This window comes from Serinus canaria, chromosome 2 (genome assembly GCF_022539315.1).
Source record: "Serinus canaria isolate serCan28SL12 chromosome 2, serCan2020, whole genome shotgun sequence".
Taxonomy (NCBI): domain Eukaryota; kingdom Metazoa; phylum Chordata; class Aves; order Passeriformes; family Fringillidae; genus Serinus; species Serinus canaria.
In genome coordinates, this window is record NC_066315.1 from 80,642,038 (window position 1) to 80,666,974 (window position 24,937).

The 24,937-nt window shown below is 36.2% G+C and overlaps 1 protein-coding gene across 6 annotated transcripts in view; it reads left to right on the plus strand.

Moving 5' to 3' along the window:
- Positions 1-24,937, plus strand: part of SEMA5A (semaphorin 5A) — a 314,081-nt gene that overhangs the window by 199,511 nt on the left and 89,633 nt on the right. For all 6 annotated transcript variants that reach the window (XM_030230394.2, XM_030230426.2, XM_018907145.3 and 3 more), the window contains one exon: positions 19,876-20,083. In XM_030230394.2, coding sequence (XP_030086254.1) covers positions 19,876-20,083 — 208 coding nt within the window. The remainder of the gene's footprint in view (positions 1-19,875; positions 20,084-24,937) is intronic.

The window sequence follows — 24,937 nt, forward strand, 5'->3', positions numbered from 1 at the left end:
TAGGAAAAATTTCTTCCTTGAAACAGTATTCAGGCATTAGAACAGGCTGCTCAGGGATGTGGTGGACTCACCATCCCTGGAGATGCTTGAAAGACCTGTAGATGAGGGGCTTAGGAACATAGTTTGGTGGTGGATTGGTCAGTGCTGGGTTAACAATCAGACTGGATGATCTTAAAGGTCTTTTCCAAGCTAATCAGTTCTATGACTCCATGACCTGGGAAGCAAGAGTCTAGTGGGCATTCTGTCGCTAGAAAAGTCAAGGAGGACACCTCCTTGGAGCACACTTCTCTTGGCACATGATGGAGAAAAAGGTGATTTGGAACATTCAACATGGATTACTCGAGGGTTAAGCTCATCTGAAAATCTGATTACTTTCTGTCGTAAAATGTCTGGATTTGTGCATGAGGAGAAAGTAGTACCTCAACTTTAGCAAGACTTTTGACGCTGTCTCCCATGATATTCATATATCCAAATCAGGATATAGGGTCCATATGTGTGGGCAGCTGGATCTATAAAACCTGCTAGGATGTCAAGCTCAGAGGGTAGTTTTAATGTGATGTGTAGAAGTGATAAGGAGCCGAGTATTGTCCTATTGACATTTTTAATCAGTGACCTGGAAGAGGACAAGGAGTGCACTCTGTCATGTGTGCAGGTGGCACCCCACTAGGGTACCAGTAACTGCACTGGAGGATGTGCCTTCCAAAGGACTTAGGCATGCTGAAGGGATGCCATCACTGCAAAGACAGCCAATAGCATCTTGGGCTGTATTATCAGGAGCACAGCCAGGATATCAAGGGAGGAGGTTGTTCCCCAGTTTTGGCCTCCCCCAGTTCAAGGAGGACATGGATAAAATGGAGCAAATTCACTGGAGAGCTGCCTTCTGTTGGAGGCTGGAGCACCATGCCCTAGGAAAAGAAGTGAAGGGAGCTGGCCTTGTTCATCCTTGAGGAGAAAAGGCATTGTGGGGAGCCTACAGGGAGTTTACATGGAGAATGGTGACATGATCTTCACACTGGTGCATGGTGGAAAGACAAGAGACAACAGGCAGAGAATTTCAGACTGGATATAAAGAAAAATTTTCTCATTTCTAGGAAAGTCAAGCAACAGGTTGTGCAGTCTTCATTCTTGGGGGTTTTTGAGACCAGACAGCAACACAGTCTCTTATACCTAGCTGTCTTGTGAGCAGAAGGTTGGACTTGAGACCTTCTGATCTCCTTTCCAACCTAAATTATCCTGTGGTTATACTATGCCAGTATCATGTCAAATTGGTTGGGCTAAATTGCATTTTTATTCAAGGCTGTTATAATAGATGCCATTGTACTTTCTGCTGCCTCTAAGGAAGTGCATTCAACTCTGATGTAAGTTCTGCCAGAATGCAATTTGCACTTAGCAGTGTAAAGCAGGATGGATCCAAACCATGCTGTGAGAGATGTACACTACATAGCTTTTGTAGTTATAATTCATTCCAATGCTCTCTTTGTGCATTTTAAAATGCACAAAGTTTCAGTGGAAAAGGAGGCATACAGATTGGATTTAATAGAAATGAATGTTCTACTGTCTTTGTTGTTCAAAGCAAAAATCCTGTTTTTTGAAACAGATGGCCAATAGTTAAGAGAATGCTCTTTTTCTCACCTACCCACCCTGTTGTTAGAATACAAATATTACAGGGGAGAATGACCCAGGGAATATAAAAGTATAATCTAATTTGATTAAACCTTCAATAGATGCAGTATTACTGATGTAGTATTACTTTAGGAGAGACTGGGAGTAAATAAACAAATGCATTAATCTGCCGAGTCAACAGTCTTCATTTCCAAAACCTTTCCCAAATCATCATTCTGCTAGGAGATTCTGGTGCGCTAGGGCTTAACAGCTACTGCTTATATAAAAAATATGCTTTGGTACTTTGGAGAAACATCCTAATCTTTCACTGTACTGACTTCTAACACAGAATGTAGGGATATATCAATTCCTGCACATTTTGTGCTGCTGGCTTTAGGCAAGAAGAAATCCCTGGAACCATTTTCCATGATTTAAAAAGGAAGATCAAGGAAAGCATGCACAGATGAACTAAAACATTCATGATGTTCTGAGCTAAAAAACATCTATAACAATACATGAAATGTAGAGCAAGCTATATAAACACTAAATAGCCTTAAAACTGTCTAAGTTTGAAAGGCCTCTTTCTTCATAAAAAAAAAAAAAAAATCCAATCCATATATCATAGTTTGTTTCTCTCTCTTTTGTCACTTCTCCCTGTCTTTCCTCCATTTTATTTCTTCCCTACACTATAAGTGCCTAGGTGTCCCATGGTTAAAAATGTTGCTTATAGGTTTTTTCAAAATAGGATGCTGCAGCAAGAACAGGTAGCCCTTATTCAAAGGACTTTTTTCAAAATGTATTTATTTACTCAAATGAATAAGAAAATTATTAAATATGGTGTCTAGTATGAGGGTATTATGAACATATAATAAACTTGGGAGTTCAGAAAAAGTAATACTTGCACTGTCTGGTGAAAGACTTTATAAGCCATCCTTAAAAACTGCTTGGTGAAAAAAACTCCCATGTTTTTTTCTGTTCTTCAATCCCACTGCACAGAAAATGTCCCCTCTCTATCCTGAGTAGAAGTGGTATATGCCCAGTGGTAGATCTCAGTTATTGGGATTTATAGTACAGCATTGATGAAATTGGGGTAGGACTGACCTAGAAAGAGAGTATGAAACCTGAAGCAAGATTTATTGTTGGCTACATTGCATGTATCTAAAGAGTGAATTGTTCACTGAAGTGAGCCACAATTTTTATGCCAAAAATCCAGGTTTTATCTGAGGCTTAAAGGTCACTGGAGAATGTTACAACAGGTTTCCAAGAGGTTCTAAAAATTGCAGGTAGCAATGCTGAGAATAATGACAAAAATAATTCTGATGAAACACATACAGCAATTATGAACAAGTGGAAAGATTTCATGAAGAAACTTGAAAAGATATTTTTGGAAAATGCAGATAGAATTTTCATACATTTGCCTTTAGAAGCGTTGAAACAAGTAGTAAATATCCACAAATGTAACATTTTTTTCTTATGAACCCCTGAAACTGTAGATTATACAAAAACTAGTCCAAATCTAATAAAGATATTTGGAAGTTTGCTTGAAACTCAGTTTGGGAATGCCATCATAACAGTTTGTATGTCTTCCGTTCGTCTTACTAGATGGGAGCAAACTGATGCAAAGTACTCCCTCACATGATTCCTTTGTGATTTTTGTTACAGTTCCATCTTGTAAATTTTCATTTGTAATCAGAACACTTCATTTTTTTCTAGGAAGCAACCCAAGGTCTTAGCAAGATAAAAAGTTGTGTGTGCTCTTACATAAAAGTCTCTGATGAAATATTGTCATTTTCCTGGCAGACTACAGCCTCTGATGCAAGTGTGTAGCTTTCACAGTTCAATACTCATGGTATCAGAATATATGTAATATCTGTGCAGTTGCCATCCTGAAAGTTATAAGCAAAAATATGTGTTTATATATGTTTCATGCATGGTGAAGAGAGCAACAAAGCTTAAGCTGGCTGCATTTTTTCCAATTTGGTGCTATTTCTGACTGCATTATCTTAAGTGAATTGAGGTTCTTTGAAGTAACCTGTAGGTAATTTCTGTAGAAAGGAGATACAGCCTTTTCATCTCAGTTAAGAATCACTTTCTTCGTCTAGAAATTAGAATATGAATGCAATAACAATAAGGACCAAAGTAGTTGTAATTCAAGTCAGAAGTCAACTGTGAAAGTAATAGTCTATTTGTATGGATTTATCCTTTCTTGCTCAAAACCAGAAACAGTGAAATCAGAGTACAAGATGGATAATGGGGTATATACACTGTGGCACACAGTTGTCACTTTTTAAAAACCATTTTTCTTTTGTTGTTACAGAAAATACAGTTGTTTTGTTTTTTATGCCTTTGCTTGACAAAGGTAAAGTGAGCTTTTACAGAGTTGTAAAGCACGCTTGCAGCAGCTTTAAAACCATTTCCCTGTAAGTTGTTGCCTTCTGGCCTTATGCAATGCCATTCCAAGTACCTTGAAGGAAGGATACTCATCAGTTACTTTGATTGGGAAAGGTGATGCATGTTGGAAGACACTAGTGCTGATAGCAATGTGATGATCTTGAACATTTGTTTCAAAAAGTCAAACAGGGAGCCATAAAATTAATAACCTTACTCTCTTCAGCTTTTGCAGTGACACCTATTTCTGATAAAGGAAAACCCTATCTGAATTCACAGTTTGTTTATATTGCTAATCTTTTCAGAAAAAAAAATCTTTGCAAAGTTTGAAAAAAAAAAGTAAAAGATTGTATTGTTTTGTCTTGAACAGTCTAATGATCACTCTGGGATTTATCCTAGCTTTTCTAAGAAGGCTTGCTGTATATTTCTGCTAGCATATTTATGTTATTTTCCATGTAGAATATCTCTAAAGGCAAAGAAGGATAATGCAAAACTTTGTTTTTTTTCTATGTAATTTAACAAAAGAAATGTTGATTTTTCTCTGTCTTATGTATTGTGTCATCCGTACTGGGCTAAGTGGTTTTAAAACGGTACTAAATGAGAGTGGCTACATCTAAAATCAGGGCTACAGAGTTATGTATTATACTGTGTGGCTCCAGTAGATCAAACTGGGCATTTAAAATGTCCAGCAGTACTGATTTCCCTTGGCTTTATCACTGTGTATAGAGATGAATCATTCTGCCAGATCCAGTTGGTGAGCTTTCTTAATAAATAGATGGCTCCAACTAGACCTAGTTAAATTATTCATTGACAGCAATTTATATGTGAGAATTGCAGCCCTTTATTTGATTCACAAATTACCCAGCACTTATTTGTAGTCATTTTTTGTTATTATAATCAACCCATAAATAGGTCATGATTTTGATTAGTTTGTTGCTGCTATTTGCTCATAGAGTTTGTTCATATTTTAGTTATCAGGTTCATGAATTGTCTGCTGCAAGTAGATGGTGTTCTGTTTTCTCGAGGGACACATTCAAGTAGGAGCAGCCCTTTTTTTCTGTTCACAAATTATCATTATGTCTTTATAATTGCCCAGCTCTGTCAGATAAAGGCTATAAATAAATGTCCGAGGAACATACGGCGTCTGCACTTCTGTGCTGCCACTGGAAATCAGAATTGCTACAAGAGGAAGCTACTGGCTGAAGAACAGCTAGCTCTCCTTGCATAGGAGTGAGATTAATGTGTGGGCCAGGGAGGGAAACGGATTGTAAAGAGCTGGAGACAAAGTCTCAACCTTCCATTAAAAAAGAACAGCTCCTCTTTGTCATAGTGATGCTGAGCTTTCAAATCCTGTTTGACTACTTTATAAACTTAGAATGGCCAAGTAGTCTTTCTTTCTTCCTTTTTTTTTTTTTTTTGATATATCACTTCTTCTTTCTGAAGAAGAAGCTAGACTTGACAAACCCTATGTTCATTTATTATTAGGTAATTCTAATGCAAAAAAAATGACGCAGTGAGCAAGAGAGGTATCTTACATGGTGCTCAGTGTTGTCCCACTGTCTTCAAAGCTAAGATATATAGTGATCTACACCTACCTTCAAAACTCTGATTTTGCCCCAGTTGGTGCACTGCCAGTCAACAGGCTTGGTCTTAATTTTGGAAACAGTGTTGGACTTCACCTAATTTTGGGGTGAAATTTGATCTTTGTTCCAACTGTGTAGCCCTTCTGTGAGTACACAGTACTCAGGACTCTTCCTGAGAGATGTGGAGAAGAAGCTTTCCCTTTGAAGGGATTTGACTTTGTCTCATGTTGCTGAATCTTCTTTAGAATATTCCACAGGGCCTTTTACTTAAAAAAAAAAAAAATTCTTTTAAGGTAGACATGCATGGGAATGATTCAATAAACCCATGCCAAGCAAAGAAGAAAGTGAAATCGTTAGGTCATGGGGAGAAATAAAAGTTTGAACCTTGCATGAAACTCAGCTTCAACCCTAAAAATCCCAAAGTTGGATCACAAGTATTTTTCCATGATACATACAAGATTTAGTGTGAGCTGTCAGGAAAACAGTCATTAAGTGGGATATTCTACTGAGCTCCTGGCTTTGTTGATGCTTACAAGCTTCTTCATTCTGCATAATTTTTCCTGGTAAACCGCAATAAATCCAGAGATTTACAACTAAGCATTTACAAGCAGTGGCACTAATAATCATTGGCATTTTTTTTCCCTGGCTCTGGTCGTAGGACATGGCAAATCTTAACAAGCTAAAGAATTTCTCAATAAAGATATGCCTTACTTACTTTGTTATGTATCTTTTAAGTCATCAAAATGTGAAGATGCTTGATTATATTATTTTGTGATATTTGTGTAGGAATCCTGTAACCTGCAGGTTATATCACTAAAGATGAATTATGTTCCATGCATTTTATTTTAATCAAGTCCCCATGTATAAGTCATAATATCTGAAGCAAAGAGTTACTTCTTTACAGATTAATTCTTCTAATTTTTAGGGTTTTTTTATTTTTATTCCTTATCCCATAAACCTTGGAAATTTTGTTCTATGGCTCCACACCTTTATGAGGAATAGTGGTTACATCACTTTCCTAGGAAATAGACAAAGATTTTCAACTAACAAGCTCTGTGAGACTTTCTGGTTACTGCCAGATATCCTGGCTCCTAGACCATTATATAAAGAATATAGTGTAATATGATTGTATGTGTTGTATACTATCACCATGTACTGTGGCTATGACCACTTTATTGTAGTAGGGAGAGTAATGAGATGAACAACTTCTCGTGAGAGGTTCTGAGATTCTTTTTTCTAATTCCAGCTTTGTTTCTGTTTCTTGTCCAATTAATTTCTTATTTATTACTATTAGAGAAAAAAAAAAGCCTCATTCTTTCCTCCTCTATTTCTCAGCAAAGGCTGTGTTTTACCCTGAAATTGCTGCTGAGGTTCTATTTGGATGTATGTACTGGGTTTGACTCATCTAGGGACTGAGGCACAGCAGCATGTGCTATGCAAACTACAAATGAGTTTGAGTAGAGAACAGTTCCTGAAACTTTCTCTTCAGTCAAGTTGGTGATGCTTCTGGATCCACACGGTAGTCAATTGTCTTTCTGACACTTCCAATAAAAATAACCATATATGACTTGGTTAAGAAATCAGGCAAGATATGCTGTGGGTTATTATCTGACAAATAGTGTTCTTTACTTGTGCATCTAAATGCTTCTTTGATCTGGGCACCGAAAAATTTATTCAGTAGGAAAGCACTTTCATATTCATAGCATGTGTTGGGTCCTACAAGGTATTTATTGTTTTGGTGGTACAAAGTAAGGCAATAAAAAGTAATAGGAGTGGTAAGCACTCCCTGTCCAGTCAGATCCAATCAGAGTTTATATATCTCAACTTTGGAAGACTGGCAGGGATCCAGTGCTTCTATTGAATAGTAATTTTTTTCCTCTGAGCACAGTGTGGCATTCTTCACTGCTGCTCTGTGTCAGATATCAAGTCTTAAATCCCACAAATCACTTCATCTTGCAATTAATATCTATATTTATTACCTACTCTACTTTAGTTAGATGTTATACAACTCTTGAGACGTGCTCATCTCAATTATCTGAGAAGCCCAGTCCTAGACATTGATTAAACATTTTAGAAGATCTCTTCAAAATTTGACTGTTTTCTCTTAATGAGATTTTTATGGGAAGTTAATATAGACTTCTTTGTTTGTTTCGTAGTCAATTTCAGCATCCAGTAGCAACCTTATAGTTTTAATTCTTTGTCTTAGAATCCAGGATATTGAAATTGCACATCTCTTGACAAAAGTAATGTTTCCATTTAGAACCATAAGAACTCTTGTGTCTTCTTTGCCTCAGGGCTTCATGTTTTGTGTGTGTGTGTGTGTCATTTTTAGTGCAATAAAAGCTAGATTTTGCCAAAACAAAAAAAGGGACTGTAATTTCAGTATATTGCCAAATGGGCATTCTCTGGGATAGGTGTTATTCACATCTAGCTCTTGATATTGGATCTGTTTAGTTATCATCTAACTGTATGTAGGGAGTAAAAATTTGGAAATAAAAGCTTGTTGTCACAGTCACAGTCTTCTCAGCTAGTTGTATCTGAACTGCTGCCTAGCTTGTCCTAGTTTGTCTGGAAGTACAAACTAGGTAACCCACTGTCTACTAAGTACAACCTTAAGCACAGCCTTAAGCAGCCCTTTCATAGTCATTTCTTCTGATAGTGTTGTTTTGAAAGAAGGATTCATGTCCAACAGACCAAAACATTGGAGACTTCTGAAGACATCTGATGGAAATCTTGGTACTGATAGTCTCACAGCACATGCTCACAGGTCAGTGTTCATATTGGCAGCATCTGTTTGATTCAGATGTACTAATAAATGTACAAGCAACACTGATAAATATGAACATTTTGTTTTTTCCATAGGTTTGGTGCCCAAAAATGATCTTGGTATTCTGTGTAATGTTGAATCTGACATTGTTGAAATCCATTCCTTTTCTAAGCTGGAAGAATGTGTCTTTTTATATGCCAAGTTATTTTAGTGTGATCCAGGACAAAAAAAAGTTTCTCTGGCCTTCTTTGAGAATGCTTACATCATTTTTCATGATCCTTGTGTTTATTTTTATTACTGAGTACTTTTGTAGACAGAACTTGAGTAATTTAAATAAGAATTCAAAATGAGAATATTGTTTAGTAAAATCAAGAAATGTTTGCTCGATGTTGTTACAAATCATGCCTTGATCTACCTAGCCAACTTGATATTTCCTGACACCTCCCCAAGGAAAAAAAGGAAAGAGTGTAAGGTACTAGAGCCAAGCTTGAAATTCTTGTCCATCATCTCTTTGCCAAGTCCCGAGAAACAGCTTTTTTTCCCCCAACTCATTAAAGCCTCATCTGAAGATTTTATGCTGTAGTTTTATCCATATCCTCTCTGCTTAAATTGCATTTCTTAAACCAGTGGCAATAATTATTGTTCTTCACATTTTAATGTAGATTCCTGAAGGGGTGAGAAATGGTGATACCCGGTATAGGGACACGATCAAGTAGCTATGCATTGAGAAAATGATACATTTCTCAGGGATTATTCTCCGTAATAAACACATCAGCACAAGAGAGGAGGGTCAGTCTGCTGCTGGCATCATCTGGATGGCAGCAACATTTGTGGGGGGTATGTAGAGCTGAGGTTTAATTCCTCATAATATTCAGAGTTTAAAGCCATTCCTTGCATCTCCTTGTTGAATGGTTGATCCAGGAGAGAAGGGGCTGTTGTGGATGGGGAGGAGCCCTCCCAAATCCACTCACTGGCACTGTTTTAATGTGCATGCAGAGCACACAGCTCCTGTGGCCATGCAGGTGTCAAACCAAGGAGGTAGAGAATTCTGCTAAAGAGATTACACCTTGTTCCCTGCTCCAAGGACTATTTTTTTTTTCAATGTCTTTTTTAATTAAGCAGTAACTTCCCAAAAAAATCCCTAGGGACATGGAAGACACATATTTCTTGCAGGGCATAAAAAAAAAAATATTCCTAATTTTTCTTGGCTGCAACTGAGACTTTTCTGTCTTTGATCCAACCATCTCCTAAACACTGAAGGAGAATAAAGTACCTGCAACTGCTTTTGAATTTGTCATAGAATCAAATCAGTGGCCAAGCAAACAGCCTAACAAGAGATGTTTCAGTAGGGAAATGTAGTGGTTTAAATATTTGTGAATAGGTATTGTTATAGTTAAATGAAACAGGAAGTGAAGTTTCAAGTTTTAATTTTTTTCATTTAGGTGGTGTTTTTGTTCAGAATACTGTTCTTTCATAGTTTCACACATGAAACCTAGAGAAAAAAGTTGACAATTGAATCTAGATTTCACAAGTCCCCAAATTTCTTAATAGAAAAAGTTTCTTTATTATATATTATGCTTTATTTATTCTTTACTGAAACTTTTATAATTGAAAAATATTTAGATGAGATTGAAAATAAAATATAGATAAGATACTCCTTCAAAAAGTCTTAAAAATAGATAATGATTTACCTCAGCAAGTAAAAGGAATGTATCACAGAATGAAACATTAATAAATGTTTTCTTATCAATTATAGTCTGTTAAGAAACTGTAGCTGCCACAGCATTTTCTCATAGGTATTTTACAGACACATGTTACTTCTGAGTGGAGTGCATGAACTGTTATGGGTACATCAATCTTCAACACAGACAAAATGTTATGAATTTCTGTCTCAGCTCTACGGCACATCTTTGTCAAGCTGAAAAATCTCTATAAGATTGGAAATAGACGTAACAGCTAAAGATGGGTCAATGAGTGTGATTCATAAAAAATATATATATTTTGAGATGGTTGAAATGACTTTTTGATTAGGCAGGAAAAAACATCTGGTCCAAATCTAGGAAGGGTAAAACTTTGCCATTAGAGTATATGATAATCCATCTAATAATCTGAGATAGCTTCATTTTCTTTGTGAAACAAACAGACTTACTTGATGTGGTGGCTGAGACATGTAATTCAGCATGTACTTGTTATTTAGTATAGGCTCTTGATTGGTCTTTTCCAGAAGATTGAGGAGTTAGAAGCTCTAGTTTGAGGACTTAGAAGCCTCAACTGTGTAGAAATAGTCTTCCAAAACAAGGCACACTTGTTGCTTTAGCTGCCAGTTGCTTTGCATCTTAGTCTCAAGTAGATAGGGATTTCTGTTAAGAGCTAGAATTCTTTATTTGAAAGATTTATGAATGAGTCTGATTGGAGTTGGATTTAAATTCCAATTTGAGGCGAGAAATGGCTGCTGAGAAATGGTACACAAATTGACCTATTTCCTAAACTTTTTGATTGATTGGAAATCCTACTAGTGGAAAGGTTATTTGTATTAATTCATAATGTTTTACTTAATGGAGGCGTGGATAGTGTCTCTGCTAAAAGCAGGTATTTAACTCTTTGCATGGTAGCTACTGGAAGCTTTGCTAATTCAACTGCTAACTGACTAAATCCTTGATGCTTTTGAGACACTATAACACATGGAAATTTAATCTACAGGGGATGGAAGTATTCTAAAAATTGTTGAATGTTTACAAAATTTTTCTCTGGAGAATACTTTCCTAAAGAGAGGATTGACATGGTGATTCTCTGGATTTCCATTGATAGATACATTCCAAAATCGTTCTATTTTCAAATAGAAACAATTTTTTTAGAATTGTATTAAAATTTTTTTTAGAGAGGGAATTTGTTCTGCAGTCATTATTGGATGGCATATGTTATTAATTTGTATGTTCTTTCTCTCCTCCCAGACAAATGGTTTTGAAGAAAGGTGTTTATTTATTAATAACTAGTACCTAGATCAACAGTTTTTTATTCAAAATGTTCTTAAAGTCAATAGTTCAAATTTCTGTTAGAAAGGATAGCCCAAAATATTCCCTTCATAAAATAAATATATAATAAATTTTGACATACAACCATGAGAGGTATGACTGATTTTCTCTTGGAATAGCCACTGGGGCATTAAGAAGTTGCTAATAATTTTAGAAGGTCTGCAAAGAGTTTTTGGTTAAATTTGCACCTTTCAGATTCTTAGTAGTGGATAAATGACTTAAATTCTCTCCCCTGCATGGAAGTCTGGGGATGTGTAATAGACCATCAGACCTCCTTTGTTGACAAGCATTATCAAAAATGTATCTCTTTTCAGTGTTGATTTAAAATAATTTCCAATACTATAAGGAAGAACATCAATATTTACTTGAAATATAATAGGAAAGAGGGAATATGAAGGAGTCAGAGCCAAAGATAAAGAACATAAATCTAAAATATTATGTGTGCTTGCTTTTTATAGAATATCATTCAAAACTGCTGTCATTGCATCCAAGAATTGAAAAACAAAACTGCACCAGATTGCAGAAATTCTCGGGGTCTTACCCAGATAAGAATAATTTAATATAGATTTTTTCTGTGGTTTTCTTCTACTGCTGCCATAGCTCTCTACTGAGAAAGAGTCAAACCTTTCCTATTTCCTAAGTTAAGCAGCAATTTGGTGTTTGAAACATTAATACACTAAGCACTGTGTGGTATAGCTGTTTGTGTATAATTTAGAATTAGCTTTTAATAAATATTTTAAATTATGCATGTACCTTTTTAATGCTTCTTTTTAGTTTTTTTCCCTTCTAATTGCCAAGACACTGGACAACTTAATATCCCATTTTAAGATTGCTATGTATTGCATATAGTTTGACACAAAACAGGAAATTTTATTTCATAAGTAGTTGCTTTTTCTTAAATATAAAGTCTTAGGTTCCCTGCTAATTTTGTTTACTTCTCTATCTAATAATATACCAGCAGAGCAGCAATGACCATGGACTTTCCTAGAAGCTTTTAAGCTGTAAAATTCAATGCTGTTATATGGCCAAAGATCCTTAGATTTCTGTTGTTCTCCAGCAATAGCAGTACTATGTAAACAACCACTGAAATGCAAAGCCCTTTGCTATTGAGCATGGGGAAAGAATGATTGGGTTTAAATTCTGGAATGATAAAAAGACAACACACCCCGTTTTTCTTCCTGTAACACACTGAGAACAAAGATGTTTTTATTCTTGTATTTTACTTCACAGGGGGGACAAAAACTCCAAGACCAAAAATATTCATGATTTTGTACTAAGGTCTCACATGAACAAAGAGCAAGATTTTTCAAGTCCCAGAATATAGTTTTTTGGTTTTTTTTTTTTAATGCATCAGTTAATTTAATTTACTGAAATTTAATTAGATGTCAATGAGCAATGATTTATGAGTTTTTCAGGTCACTGGCATACTTTTTTTCCTTCAAGTATCCTGTAGTGGAGTAAGAAAAACTAAGAGACCCAAATAATGGAAAGCTTAAGCTTTTCTCCTTCCTTCAAGTGATGGTACAGAGGGTAACCAAAATTTTGTTTAGCCATTTTGGTGTTTAAAAATAAATCTTGATATCAACCAGGCAGAACAATTTGCAACATTTCACTGGGAAATGCAACAAAAGGATTTTTTTCTATTTCCAGCTACAGTATTTCATAGACGGTTTTGTTATACAGTTACATAATTGCTTTTTTGATCTAATAAATGCCTTTATATCTCAATTTCTTTTAATATCTACCCTTGACTTGTTTTCATCACAATGATAATGACTTGTAATAGTAAGAAAATCACAATGGCTTATTGTTTAAATGATTAATAAGCTTATCACATTTCATTCTCTGTTAAGCCCACAAAACAGAACATTCAGATTTTTAACCTCCATTTTTGTCTGATACTTGTAGTAAAATCACATCTATATATTTTATTACAGAATCAAAATATATTAAAAGAAGAAAAAAATAATAAATTAACTATCACATTAATCAGATGGTTCAAACAGGTTTCAGATGGAGAGACAAACATAAAACAGCTCTAAAAATACAGAGAAATTAGAAAAAAAATTAAAATCTGCATCTTGATGAAGCATCACAACTACAAATTCATTTTGAGAGTCACTCTTTTCCCTAAAGAATTATTGAATATACATATAAAAATATTTTTAAAAAATTAAAATAAAGTTGTAAATTAAGGTCAGAATCTTAAAATCAAACTCTATTATTTTTATTTTCTGAATCATTGTAGAAGTACTATGCTTACCCATAGTATATATTTCATTTTTAAAGAAGAGTTGAGGCTCTATCTATCACTTATCCTTCAGACTGGAGCATAATTAAAAAATGCATTCTTGTATTTCAGGTATAAGTTTGTATCCCAGAAACCTGCAGGTAAAAACAAATGAAGTTATAGAGCATGGTTATATTGTCTTGTCTTCTAAACACACCCTTGCTTTAAACCTAACTGTACCCCACCCCCATGTGCTTAAACAGATTATAGCCAAAGCTTTAATTATCTGTATTCTACTGATGATTTAACTAATTTTAAAGTTATTTTTAGAAAGGGTGGAGAAGAGTAGGATTTAAACCCCACCACATTCTTTGTACCATATGTATCTTTTTTGATGTTACACAGATTGATAAATCTTAAGTCCTGGGCTTCCCCTTTTTTAGGCTGAACCAGCTGCTGCATTTGCTGTTCCTGCATCTTTTTTTCTGTGTCGAGCACACTAAAGCCCTTATGCAACTTAATACTTTCTGTTCATTGGAATGATTTTCTGCTGTTAGCCAAATGCACATTCTACATCACAGTACGGCTTTTTCCAGTTCCTCTGGTGGAGGAAAGCAAATATTGATGATACATTTTTTCATGATGGCTGAATGGTCATCAATCACCTTCCACATTCTTTCATTTTTTACTATTACACATTCAGTTAATCAGTTTTATATTTGGTATTTCAATTTATTATTCTGAAAGACCTCTGCCTTGAAGATTACCCTAGTGCCCTATTTTTTTTTTGTTGTTTCTATGATGTTTAATACAAATGTTATATGATTATTATAACCACTGTTTATATGTACATATGGATATTATTTACAAGATGTTTAGCATTAACAGATTTTTTTCATTTAATTTCCGCAATCTTAATATTGTTTTAATGATTTCATTTTCCAATGGGAAAAATTATTTGTATACAACTAATAATATGTAATGAATATAATTTTCCAAAGTCTATTTCAAATTAGACTTCTTGAAAGTATAAATAATTCATATTTGTTTCAGCTACACTTTAAAATGTATTCCCTCAAGTCTCCATCTATTAAACTCCCTGGTCATTGTGCTGCCAGATTGTTAAGTTTATCAATGAGTCTGTTTTCACATGCTATGACATACAGAGTAGAGTATTTTTTGCACAGGTGGTATTCTTATTCAGGTTTACTCGCAAGCATCTCCTGAAGTTGCAAATGTTGCTTCAGCGTCTGTGTGTTGTGTTGACTGCCCCTTTCCATCACACTGACCCCATCCTTTCCATCTGATTAAGACATATTATCATTCTGAAGAATGTTTTGTGGGAATTTTGTAAAACAGACCCATAGTGACATCAACAGTTTATAATGTAAAGTAGGTTTTGCTGTTTCTTTAGATTTTTCTTGGTATATATAAGGAGATTTTTCAGATTTGTGAAGGCACCTTGTTGTGCTCAGAAACTGCAGGAATGTTTGTTAAGTCTTAAATATAGGCAGACAGCTGTCCTGAAGAGGTATTAGTTTATACCTTCAAAATATTAGTTTATTTTGCTTACAACTCATATAGTTAAGAAGACAGCAGTGATTTTAGCTACAGCACTGAAAGACAATACTGTAGGCTTCACTTCTGAAAACCATTGGTTTGGATTCTGTCTCCTGGTGCTGGTTCAGTTGCTTTCTGGAGACCAACCCACTCTCCAAGGAGCTATAGCAAGAGTTAAGTTTGAAAGTGCTTCCCTCTCAAAAAGGAAAGGGGGAGATTTTTTCTCTTCTTTTGAAGAAGTGAAATGCACTTTCTTCTCTACTGCCTCATGATGATTTGTTGGCTTGAAGAAAGCAGCAATATTTTGTAAACATAACAGCTCATGTAAATATTTATTCTTCTCTATAGCAAAAATTTGCTAAAGCTTCCTTGAGTGGTTTTATTTCTGTTGGGAAACTCAGGGAATTACGAGTTTATTAGTTTGTTGCATCTGCTGTTTGTTTTGTATGTTCATTTTCTGTTTCATTGCCGGTCCCACCAAAGATGTTATAATGATTCCAGCTGCACTCTTGCAGCATTTTCCATTGCTGGCTATGATTTACACCTCTTACATTTTAAACTTTATTTTTCACTTTTACAAATAATTCTTTCATTTTGTCCAATTATAATTTTTTTTCTTTACAGACTTTGTTGCCTTCAAGCATGTTCTCTAAAACTCTGTCTCAGGTTCTCCATACAGTTCTTCATAGTCTCCTACACTTTACATAGCAATATTTCAACAAGAATTTTTCTCTTCATTCACAGTGATTAGGTTTTTAATGTTCAGTTGCTGGTTTTGCAAGTCTCTTTAAAACTACTGCAGTACAAGCTAACAAAGCATATTATTTACTCATTCTGGCCAATAGCATTATCTTTTACAGCTTCTCTATATAGTTGGCCATCCTTAAAAAAAGTCTGTCAGGTGTCTGGATCTATCCCAGTGTGTCTTGCTTACAGTCAGGATGCAAAGATGCCATTCATTTGAATTCTTAAATGGCTGTTAGGCTCAGGCTTGACATTTGTGATGAAACTGCAGCTTTCCCTGTGTCTGTGGCAATCAAGTTGCATCCATTAAGTTGCTCTGTGGTTACTAACCTTCTCAGCTGTTTCTTGGCAGAAGGTTTAGTTTGATTATATAACTAAATATTTACTTGAAAGATTATGACAGGTCTGAAAACCTCCATGTCCTAGAGCCATGTTCCAGACTTATTTTTCCCTACTTTTTTTTACACCCTGTTTTGCTTTGCAACTGTGGTGTGAAAGTGGCCAGACAGACAACACTTTGGAAGATGGGACTTTACAAGTTCTTTAGGAATCTGCACTTTTTCTTGGAGGCCATGCATAATGTTGCAAACATTGTAGTAGATTTGGAAACACTGGAGCAAAACACCTGGCTTTTGAAAGCAGTGGAATCATGGGCTATGATTTTCCACTGTAAGGAAATCTGATATAGCCATGTTGCATGCTAGTATATTTTGAGGACGTTGATATCTACACACCTTAGCTATGTATCATAGACTGGTGAAAAAACACAAATTCAATCTTTGCTTGTCTCAAAGTTGTGGAGTGAAACAGATCCTCACCCTAGTTTGGCTTCCCAGGTGGTCCTTGCAAAATCAGTCATACACAGTAGGAATTTAAGGCAGAGAAGATAGGTTGCAGAAGTCAGAAGCAGGGGAGTTCATTGAGGCAGATCTCAGGTAACATTCTATTCCTTTTTGTTGAGTTTGCATATGACCCACATTGCTCCTGAGAAGAGTAGTGTTTCTTCCTCATCATCTGTGGGATCTCAGGCACTGTTTCTTCAACTGAAGCTCAGTCAGTTGTGACTTTGAACATTTCTGAGTGCTGATCCTCTTAGACAACAAACGAAAAAGGAATGGTTTGGGAGATGCTGAAAGAGAGCAAAAGGAAATATGAGGAATGAAGAATGTATGCCAAGATAAGAAGGAAGAACAAGAACAATGACAGATGTCTTGGGGAAGGCATTAGTGCTGCAGTTCTCAGAGTGAGAATATTTTATTTCTTTCTGGGGTGGTATGCTGCTGTAACCATGATCTCCAGGTCATACACTTGAATAAAAAGAACTGTAAGTTTGCCATCTACAATAAAAGAGCCACAAGAAACACAAAGTATTTTTCTTTGATCATATTCTCCTGTCCAAAGCTGTATTTGTAAATTGAATGTGTATGTAGGCATAGGGAAGGGAGGCCTGCAGTCTTTTTTGTGTTTTTTCTTCTCTTGGGGACGATGACAGCAAATGATTCAGTCTGCAGATGCCAGACCCAGTACAGTGGTAGGAAAAAATATTAGTCTGTAGAAGAAGCACATGCTGAATGCATGGGGTACCTGATTTTTCTCTCATGCAGGAAAACTGTGACAAGCCAAATACAATGTGGTATAAATCACACTGAATCTGCTGTCTGAATCTGAATCCAGTTAGGCATACGATATAGAGTTGCACTGACTGATCTATAAAGCAATACAAATTAATTTACATCTGTAAAATTATCTCACTGCTGCTTCTTCTTCTTCTTAGTACATTTTTCCAACTTCTATGCTCAAAAGAAAACCATTCCTCTTTCACTCAGTAATTAACACCGTGTTATGATTTAACCCCAGCCAGCCTCCATGTGTACCACACAGCCCCTCACTCACCCACCTCCCCTTCCCTCATCACAAACCCAAAACACAGCCCCATAGCAGCCAAAGTGAGGAAAATTAATTCTGCCTCAGCCAAAACAGGGACATACAGGCACTGAAATTTTGGGACAAGTCTCAGACCATATTTTGACCATGAAACTTGCAGAAATTATAGTCAAGATTTTGCATCCAGTAATCATCAGTGGAAACACTGCTTGTGATGTTGTTGAGCTGAGCTTCTTATTGCTTAATTGTGGGGCAAAACTGACTGTTGGCAGCAATTTAATTCAGTTTTGAATATAAGTCTGTTTTAGGTTGTTTGGGGAAAAAAGTGATCATCAAATTAGATATTTTAATATAAAAAGGTTAATAAAAATTAAATTGTAGTTTACTGGAAACTTTTTTCATAAAAAATAGTCAAGCATGTTTATATCAAAAAAGGAGAAAAATGTAAACAGGTGCATGAAGTGATTATATTAAAACCTGAGAGGCTAGGCAGAAGATTTTAACATGTATACATGATTTGGTGTGACCAAAATTTTTCTATGGACTAAGAGGAATATGTTTTATACACTGAGCTAATAATTTATGGTTTATCAAATTCATTTTGACTGTTAAGAGAATTAAATAATATTATGTAATGTTTGTTACATCTTATGCATAAACTTATTAACTTTCCCTGCTATTTGGTGTACACTCTCCTTTCCAGCACTACTCCTGGTCTTAGGATTGACTGCGCAGTCTTTCTCAGGAAAATGAGGAGCTTTTAACAATCATCTTGGTTCTCCCTCCTCTTTCATTTTGGAGTCTATTTGAGGCTGCTTTTTTGTATTTTCTTACAGCTGCTTACTTGGTGTTCCTCACCACTTCCCAAGCAAAGTTTGGGAATGTCGTGTTGCCCTCCCTCAGCCCAGTTACCCTGGGGGGTGCAGTGGCTGTGTAGGGGTGCCAGCCCCTGGCCTCAGGTGCTCCCAGGGTGCAGCTGGTGCAGGGGGACACGGATGTGCGGCCACCAGGTGTTCCCTGCCATGGATAAAACCAGTGCTTGCCAAGCCAGGGCCAGATACATCCTGAGAGCCTGCACTGCCAACTCTGAGCCAATCCTCTGGCCTTGTGCTAGGGATGGCAAACCCCCCGTTTTCTGGACTGCAGAATAGGCCTTCCCAAACATTCCCCTTGCCATTATTACTAACTCAAAAGGGAAGTCTTTCAAGACTTCAGGGCTTATCTCTGTGTGTGTTTGCAGTATTGGATCTTTAATCCTTCCTATTGCTGCCACTTAAAAGACTGCATAATGCTGCAGCTCCCTAAAATATTTATCAGCGTGAGAATGTGATCCTTTGTGTTCAGAACAAATGTACTTTGATATTTTTAAATTATTTTAAAACTTTGCAAGAATGAGTCATAAATGTTATCATATATTCTGACACTGGTTTTCAATGCATTGCTGCCTTTCCTAAGAAATCACATTAAGAATAGAAGTGAAGAGTGAACGCTAAAAGCTATGATTTTGCAGAGGTTAAAATCAGGATATGTAAGAAGAAGGGCTTCAGCCTCAGTCATTCATATTCACCTAGACTCAAGACCTGCACATACTCATACACGTGCTTTATTAAATGAATGGGATGCATATATAAATTCCATAATTTTTAACAAAAGAATACTAAAACAAACTGGGGAAATTATGGAATTTGATGCTTTTTAAACTGCTTTCAATATAGTAAAGTGTAGGACAATCCTGTAGACTGAAGTCAGTTACCCTTGGCATGAATGTGCATTTATCAAGCCAGATTTTGAAATCTTGTTTTCCTTTGACTACTGCTGTGAAGGCCGTTCTGCACTAAAAACTTTTTAACTTTTTTCCTTTTTTTTTCTTTTTTTAATGTGTTGCATCATGTGAAAACAGACTTTAAAGCTTTCTAAGTTCTTTTAACTGTACTATAATACTTAAGGAAACTTCAGTCAAAATAATCCTGCATTCTGAGGCTTCATTGAAAACATCCAACACAAAGAATTTTTCACTGAATGACACCAAACAGGTAGAATTGCTAGAGTGATTTTTAGTAACTCATTTTCCTCTTGCCTTTTCAGACTATGGCACTATTAAGAAAGTACTTGCCCCAGTGAACCAGACTTCAAGCAGCTGCCTGCTTGAGGAAATTGAACTCTTGCCGAAAAGTCAGCGAGAGCCCATCAGGAGCCTTCAGATCCTGCACAGCCAGAGTGTCCTTTTTGTGGGCCTTCAGGAACACGTGATTAAGGTCCCCCTGAAGAGATGTCTCTTTTACAAAACATACAGGTATGAAGAATCAACTAGTTTTATTTGACTGGAAAAAAATACGTGCAGGGGGTTGGAGAAAAAAGGAAGGGTAAATGGCTGCAAGTAGAAATCCAAATTAATTGTCTCTCTCAACAATGACTTCCTGTGTACCCTGTTTATCAAAAGTGGCTCTGACTATTTGTACCAACTTTTTAGGACTAGATGAGGCTCTTGAGAAATTGAAGTGTCATTATGTAGATTTTAAATTATGAAGTGAAACAGCAAGAAATGTTTTATATAGAAAACTATTATCTGGTAAAGTGCCATAGAGCTGCTGGTTTAATATATTTAAAGCCTGGGACTTGAACAAATTTTGGTGTTTTTTTAAAGCTGTTTTATAACTGAATAAACAATATCTCTGTGAATTCAGAAACAAATTGGGTTGCATGAACTAAGAACCAAGAGTACTTGGAAATGTGGTATTTAAAGGTAGTGTTGGTCAGCAAATTGTAATGCAAAAATGTTAATATTCTACTAGGTAAAAGGGCTATGCAGGCAACAGTTGTTCTATCAAAGACACAGGATAACTTACAAATGATCACTTGGTTGTAGACTGTATTATGATAGTTAAGGGACTTAAAGTTAGGCACACAACTTTTTCAAAAGGCTATCTGAAAATACATCAGGGTTGCAAACCATGAAATTAGGGATTGTTAATTCCATCTAGTTAGTTGTACCTTCCCTTTGGTATGTGTGGTCCTGGTAATTCAGTGAGATTGTTTTTTGTGTTATGTCAGACATTCATGAACCAGTCATGAGGTTTAGAGAACTGTGACAGAGGCATATGGTTGTTTTTTTAACTTGTTTTAGCTTCATCTTGTTTAACATCCAGGCTCACAGAGACAGTATTTGTGCAGCAGAGATATTACACCTCCCCTGAAAGGCAGCGTGACCATTCACAGGTAGAGACATTTCTGCCCAGCACAGGGGCCACACAGTTGGTCCCAGCAGGGAAGTGACCACGGGACACAGGTGTAGTAAAGCTGTGGCTTGGTGGCAGTGAAAGGACATTTCCAAGGGGACCTGGCTCACCATGGGGATTTGTACCACGCAGGAAGCCAGTAAAAGGCTACTGGATTGAAAACAAGACTGAAGGTCAAGGTGTGCCCTAGAAAACAAGTTGACAAGGGAAGGGAAGAATTCTACCTTTCAGTTTTTTGCCAGCCCCTTTTTTGTTTATGCTATCTTTTGTAGCATATTTTTGGCATTTTCTATTGAAATAGAAGAACACTTGAAGCTCCATTGGGAGTCCTGCAAAGCTTACTTCAGGGAAAAGTTTTATAGGGGCAAGTCTCTGCTTCAAGCATTTTGTTGGTTTAGTGGCCTACATAGGATCAAGTTTCAGTTTCCATGGAAATTTCATCTTTCCTTGCTTCAGAGAGTTGAAAAAGGATGTGTGGTGGTGAGTATTTACAGCAAGCCTGTAGTCCACTTTGGATATTTCAAGGCTGGTGCCTCACTTCGTTTTTAATGAGGAGTGAATGCCCAAGGTCCCTGGTACCTCTGCTTCTCTCAGGACAATTCCCAAGGCGTGTCAGTTGTATTCCAGCTGCAAAGCCCAAACATGCTTCCGCCCTTACAGGGTAGGACTGCTGTTTCAAATCCCCGACCCCGTGCATGGCTGCAGGCTATTCATTCCTCTCCCTGTTTGACCACTGGGCTCTAATTGTCTGATTTTTAAAATTTTTCTTAAAACAAGAGAAAACAAAACAAAAAGAAGTGGTGCCTTTCCCATTTTACTGAGAACAGTAGTTAAATGCTTCCAATACTGCTCAAATGATAATCTATTCCTCTGCCCAGAGGTATATAAAATCTCATCTTCCAGTGGAATGACTTATTTAAAAGGAGATAAAATGATTCCTTGTGGGGTTTTTCAATAATTTCTTTTGTAGTTGTATGATTCTCTTGTAGTAATTAAATAGTCATTACACCAAAAGACTCGCCATCCTTGCTTTCTTCTTGGTTAAAGAGTTCACCATCAATTCCAGCTCTGTTTTGTGAAAAAAGTGAGGATTTACAGATGTGATCCAGACCAAAAAAAGGAATTTTTCATCTATCATTAGGGACTCAAGTTATTTGAAGAATGCAGATGTAATCTTTCTCTCACCTATACTTTACTTTTGGTTTGACTACTTTTTTCCTGGCTTATGCTAGATTTCTTTTTTTATTTTTGTTTTTATATGTGGACAGTGTACAAGTACATTACTTGGGGCTAAACATTTCTCCAGGCATTGAAACATCTAAAACTTGCTCACTGCATTTCTGGATGCTTTAATACTGACATTCTTCTATTATGTTGCTAACTATTACTTCTATACTGTAGCAATGAGTAAACAGAATAATGGGTAAACCTTACCTAAGTTAATGCCTTGGAGCATAGTGGGATTTGGGGGTTTTTTGTATTATTTTAATTTACGTATTCACATTTATCATACTTAGGGCTGTAGAACTGTGCCAAAGCTACATTCTGAAATTCCATCAGTGATAACTAGAGTCTCTTCCCCAGATCAAGGACATGTACTCTTCAGGATCCACTTCACATAGTTATTGAGGAATAGGGCATGCTTGTGTGTGAATAACAGCCTTAAAAAGTCAAAATGTTGAAGAGGTGCTACCTCACCTGCTCCTTTTGTGTAAAAGGCAGAGTGCTCAGTGCCTAATCTTATCTAATCTCTTTGTTTAGGCTTCTTGAGCTTTCAGGCAATACAATTTCAGTCCCTCTGTTGAGCAGACTCTTTCATGAGCTAATATCTCAATGTCAAGATAATTTTCTTGAGATTGTGCGTTTTCCATAATTGTTTCTCATTATTCCTTGTTTCATCTTCCCACAGCAGCCTCTAAAGCATGTGGTTGTTGCTTTTATTTGTAATTTAGTATGTCTCCTTAATAATCACTCTAATATGCTCTGCACATCATAAGTCTGTTCCTCCAGCACTTTTCAGTGGTGGAAGAACCCTGTAACCTGCTGCTGCTCTGACAGATATTCCATCTGCTTCAGCACACTCCAGTCATGATTCTACTCCTACAAACACTGTTAACAAAGGCTCCTGAAAATATATTTGAAGGCAAATGTTTTGGGTTTTTTTTGTTTGGTTTAGTTTTTTTGGGGGGGTGGGGGTTTTTTGTGTGTTTGTTTGTTTTTGGTTTTTTTTTTTGGTGTGTGTGTGTTTTAAGTGCAGTTCACTGCACTTTATTACTGTGGCAGCAGACCTAACCATGGGCAAAAGCTGTTGTCACACCCATAGTTTAGGTTGCTCAACTTTCCATTATGCCCGATGTTTCCATCATTCATGAGTTTCCCATGCCAGTTATTTGGATTGCCAGTTTCCATGGGGAGCAGGTGGAGGGTATCTCATGCAGACTTCTGCCAATGCCTGAATAGTTTTGAACATCCTTTCATAATTGTGCTGGTTTTGAGAGTCAGCTAGAGAAAAGTAATTTGGGATGTGCCAGTACTTTGGAGAATGAGTTCTCAAAGAAACCCTGCCATCTTCAAGGTGCAGGAAGCAGCAGAGCAGTTACCTAAATTTACCTAAACTCCTTAGGGAAAATCCTTAAGGTTTGACCAGATTATTTTCACCTGGGTATTGCAGTTCACATGTTTATCAAACTTTTACAGAAGTCCATCAATGATATTCACTGGAGCTATTTTCACAGATGAATTCTCCATCTCTCTCTACTTCTTCAGATTTGAGTAGGCCGAGCATGAAGCACAACTGACCTTTAAATATCTGCTAACTATAATGTGAGATAAACAGAATAATTATTGTGAGACGATAACTTAAACTCTCTAAAATTTCAGTTTCTGTTTTTCACTTTGAAGGTTCTATGCATCCATAATAAGGAATAAGATCTGTAGTATGGGGGTAGAGACTCTGTACCCTGAAACAAAAACACAGTCAGCTTTCTTTGGTTGGCAGCTGTAGCCTTCAAAAGCATCCCCAAGTGGCAGTGATTTTTTTCTGAGGCAAATTTATCAAGTTATACTTTGAACTGGCATTTTCAATGCATTAGTTCTGAAAGGACAACAAAAGTCTGTATCAGCCCAGTGTTCTTTAAAATCTTACCAAGCAAGGGTCAAGGATTGGTATTTCTGACAGAAGATAGTTTTCACACACTTGAAAGGCTTGAAAACTAATCTTACTATGATGTTATGTCTAAGTAAATAAATAGTGACATCTGCTAAAAGCTGTACAAATAATGATTTCTCTGACACAAAAAAAACCTGCCAATTACTGGAAATTTTTTTTTTTTTTTTTTTTTTTTACAATATATGCCTAAAATACTACTGGGTCACAAGCTTGTCTTGCTAAGTAATGTTATCATAGCTATTCTACTATAACTAACCTTTTGCTCTTTTCCTTTATTCTTGTTCTGGTGTCTTTAAGCAATCTGTACATACACAAGAAAACTCTATCAACAAAATATCAAAAAGAGTATGAATTAACTAACAGGAAAAAGCAATATACTTTATTTCATTCCTAGAAGTCCAGTAAGATAATTGATATAAGTATTTCAGCCACTTTTGCATTCCTTCATTTTGCCCTAGCTGTAGATTTTTCATCCTCAGAAGTACCCTCACACTCAGTAGGAACCTGTTTTCCTGGTAATAAATACTCTATAACAATAAGTAGTAAAAATCATTATTCCTATATACTGATACTATAAAGCTAATAACAAGTATATAGTCTAAACCATTACTAGGTGCTCATGTGTCCAGAAGAGCTTGCCAACAAATGGAATTGAAATTTCTGTTTGGAAATAATCATTCCAAAGTATTTATTTTTGGATATTCAGGTGGATTCCCTGATTTCAAAATATGCAGGCCTTATT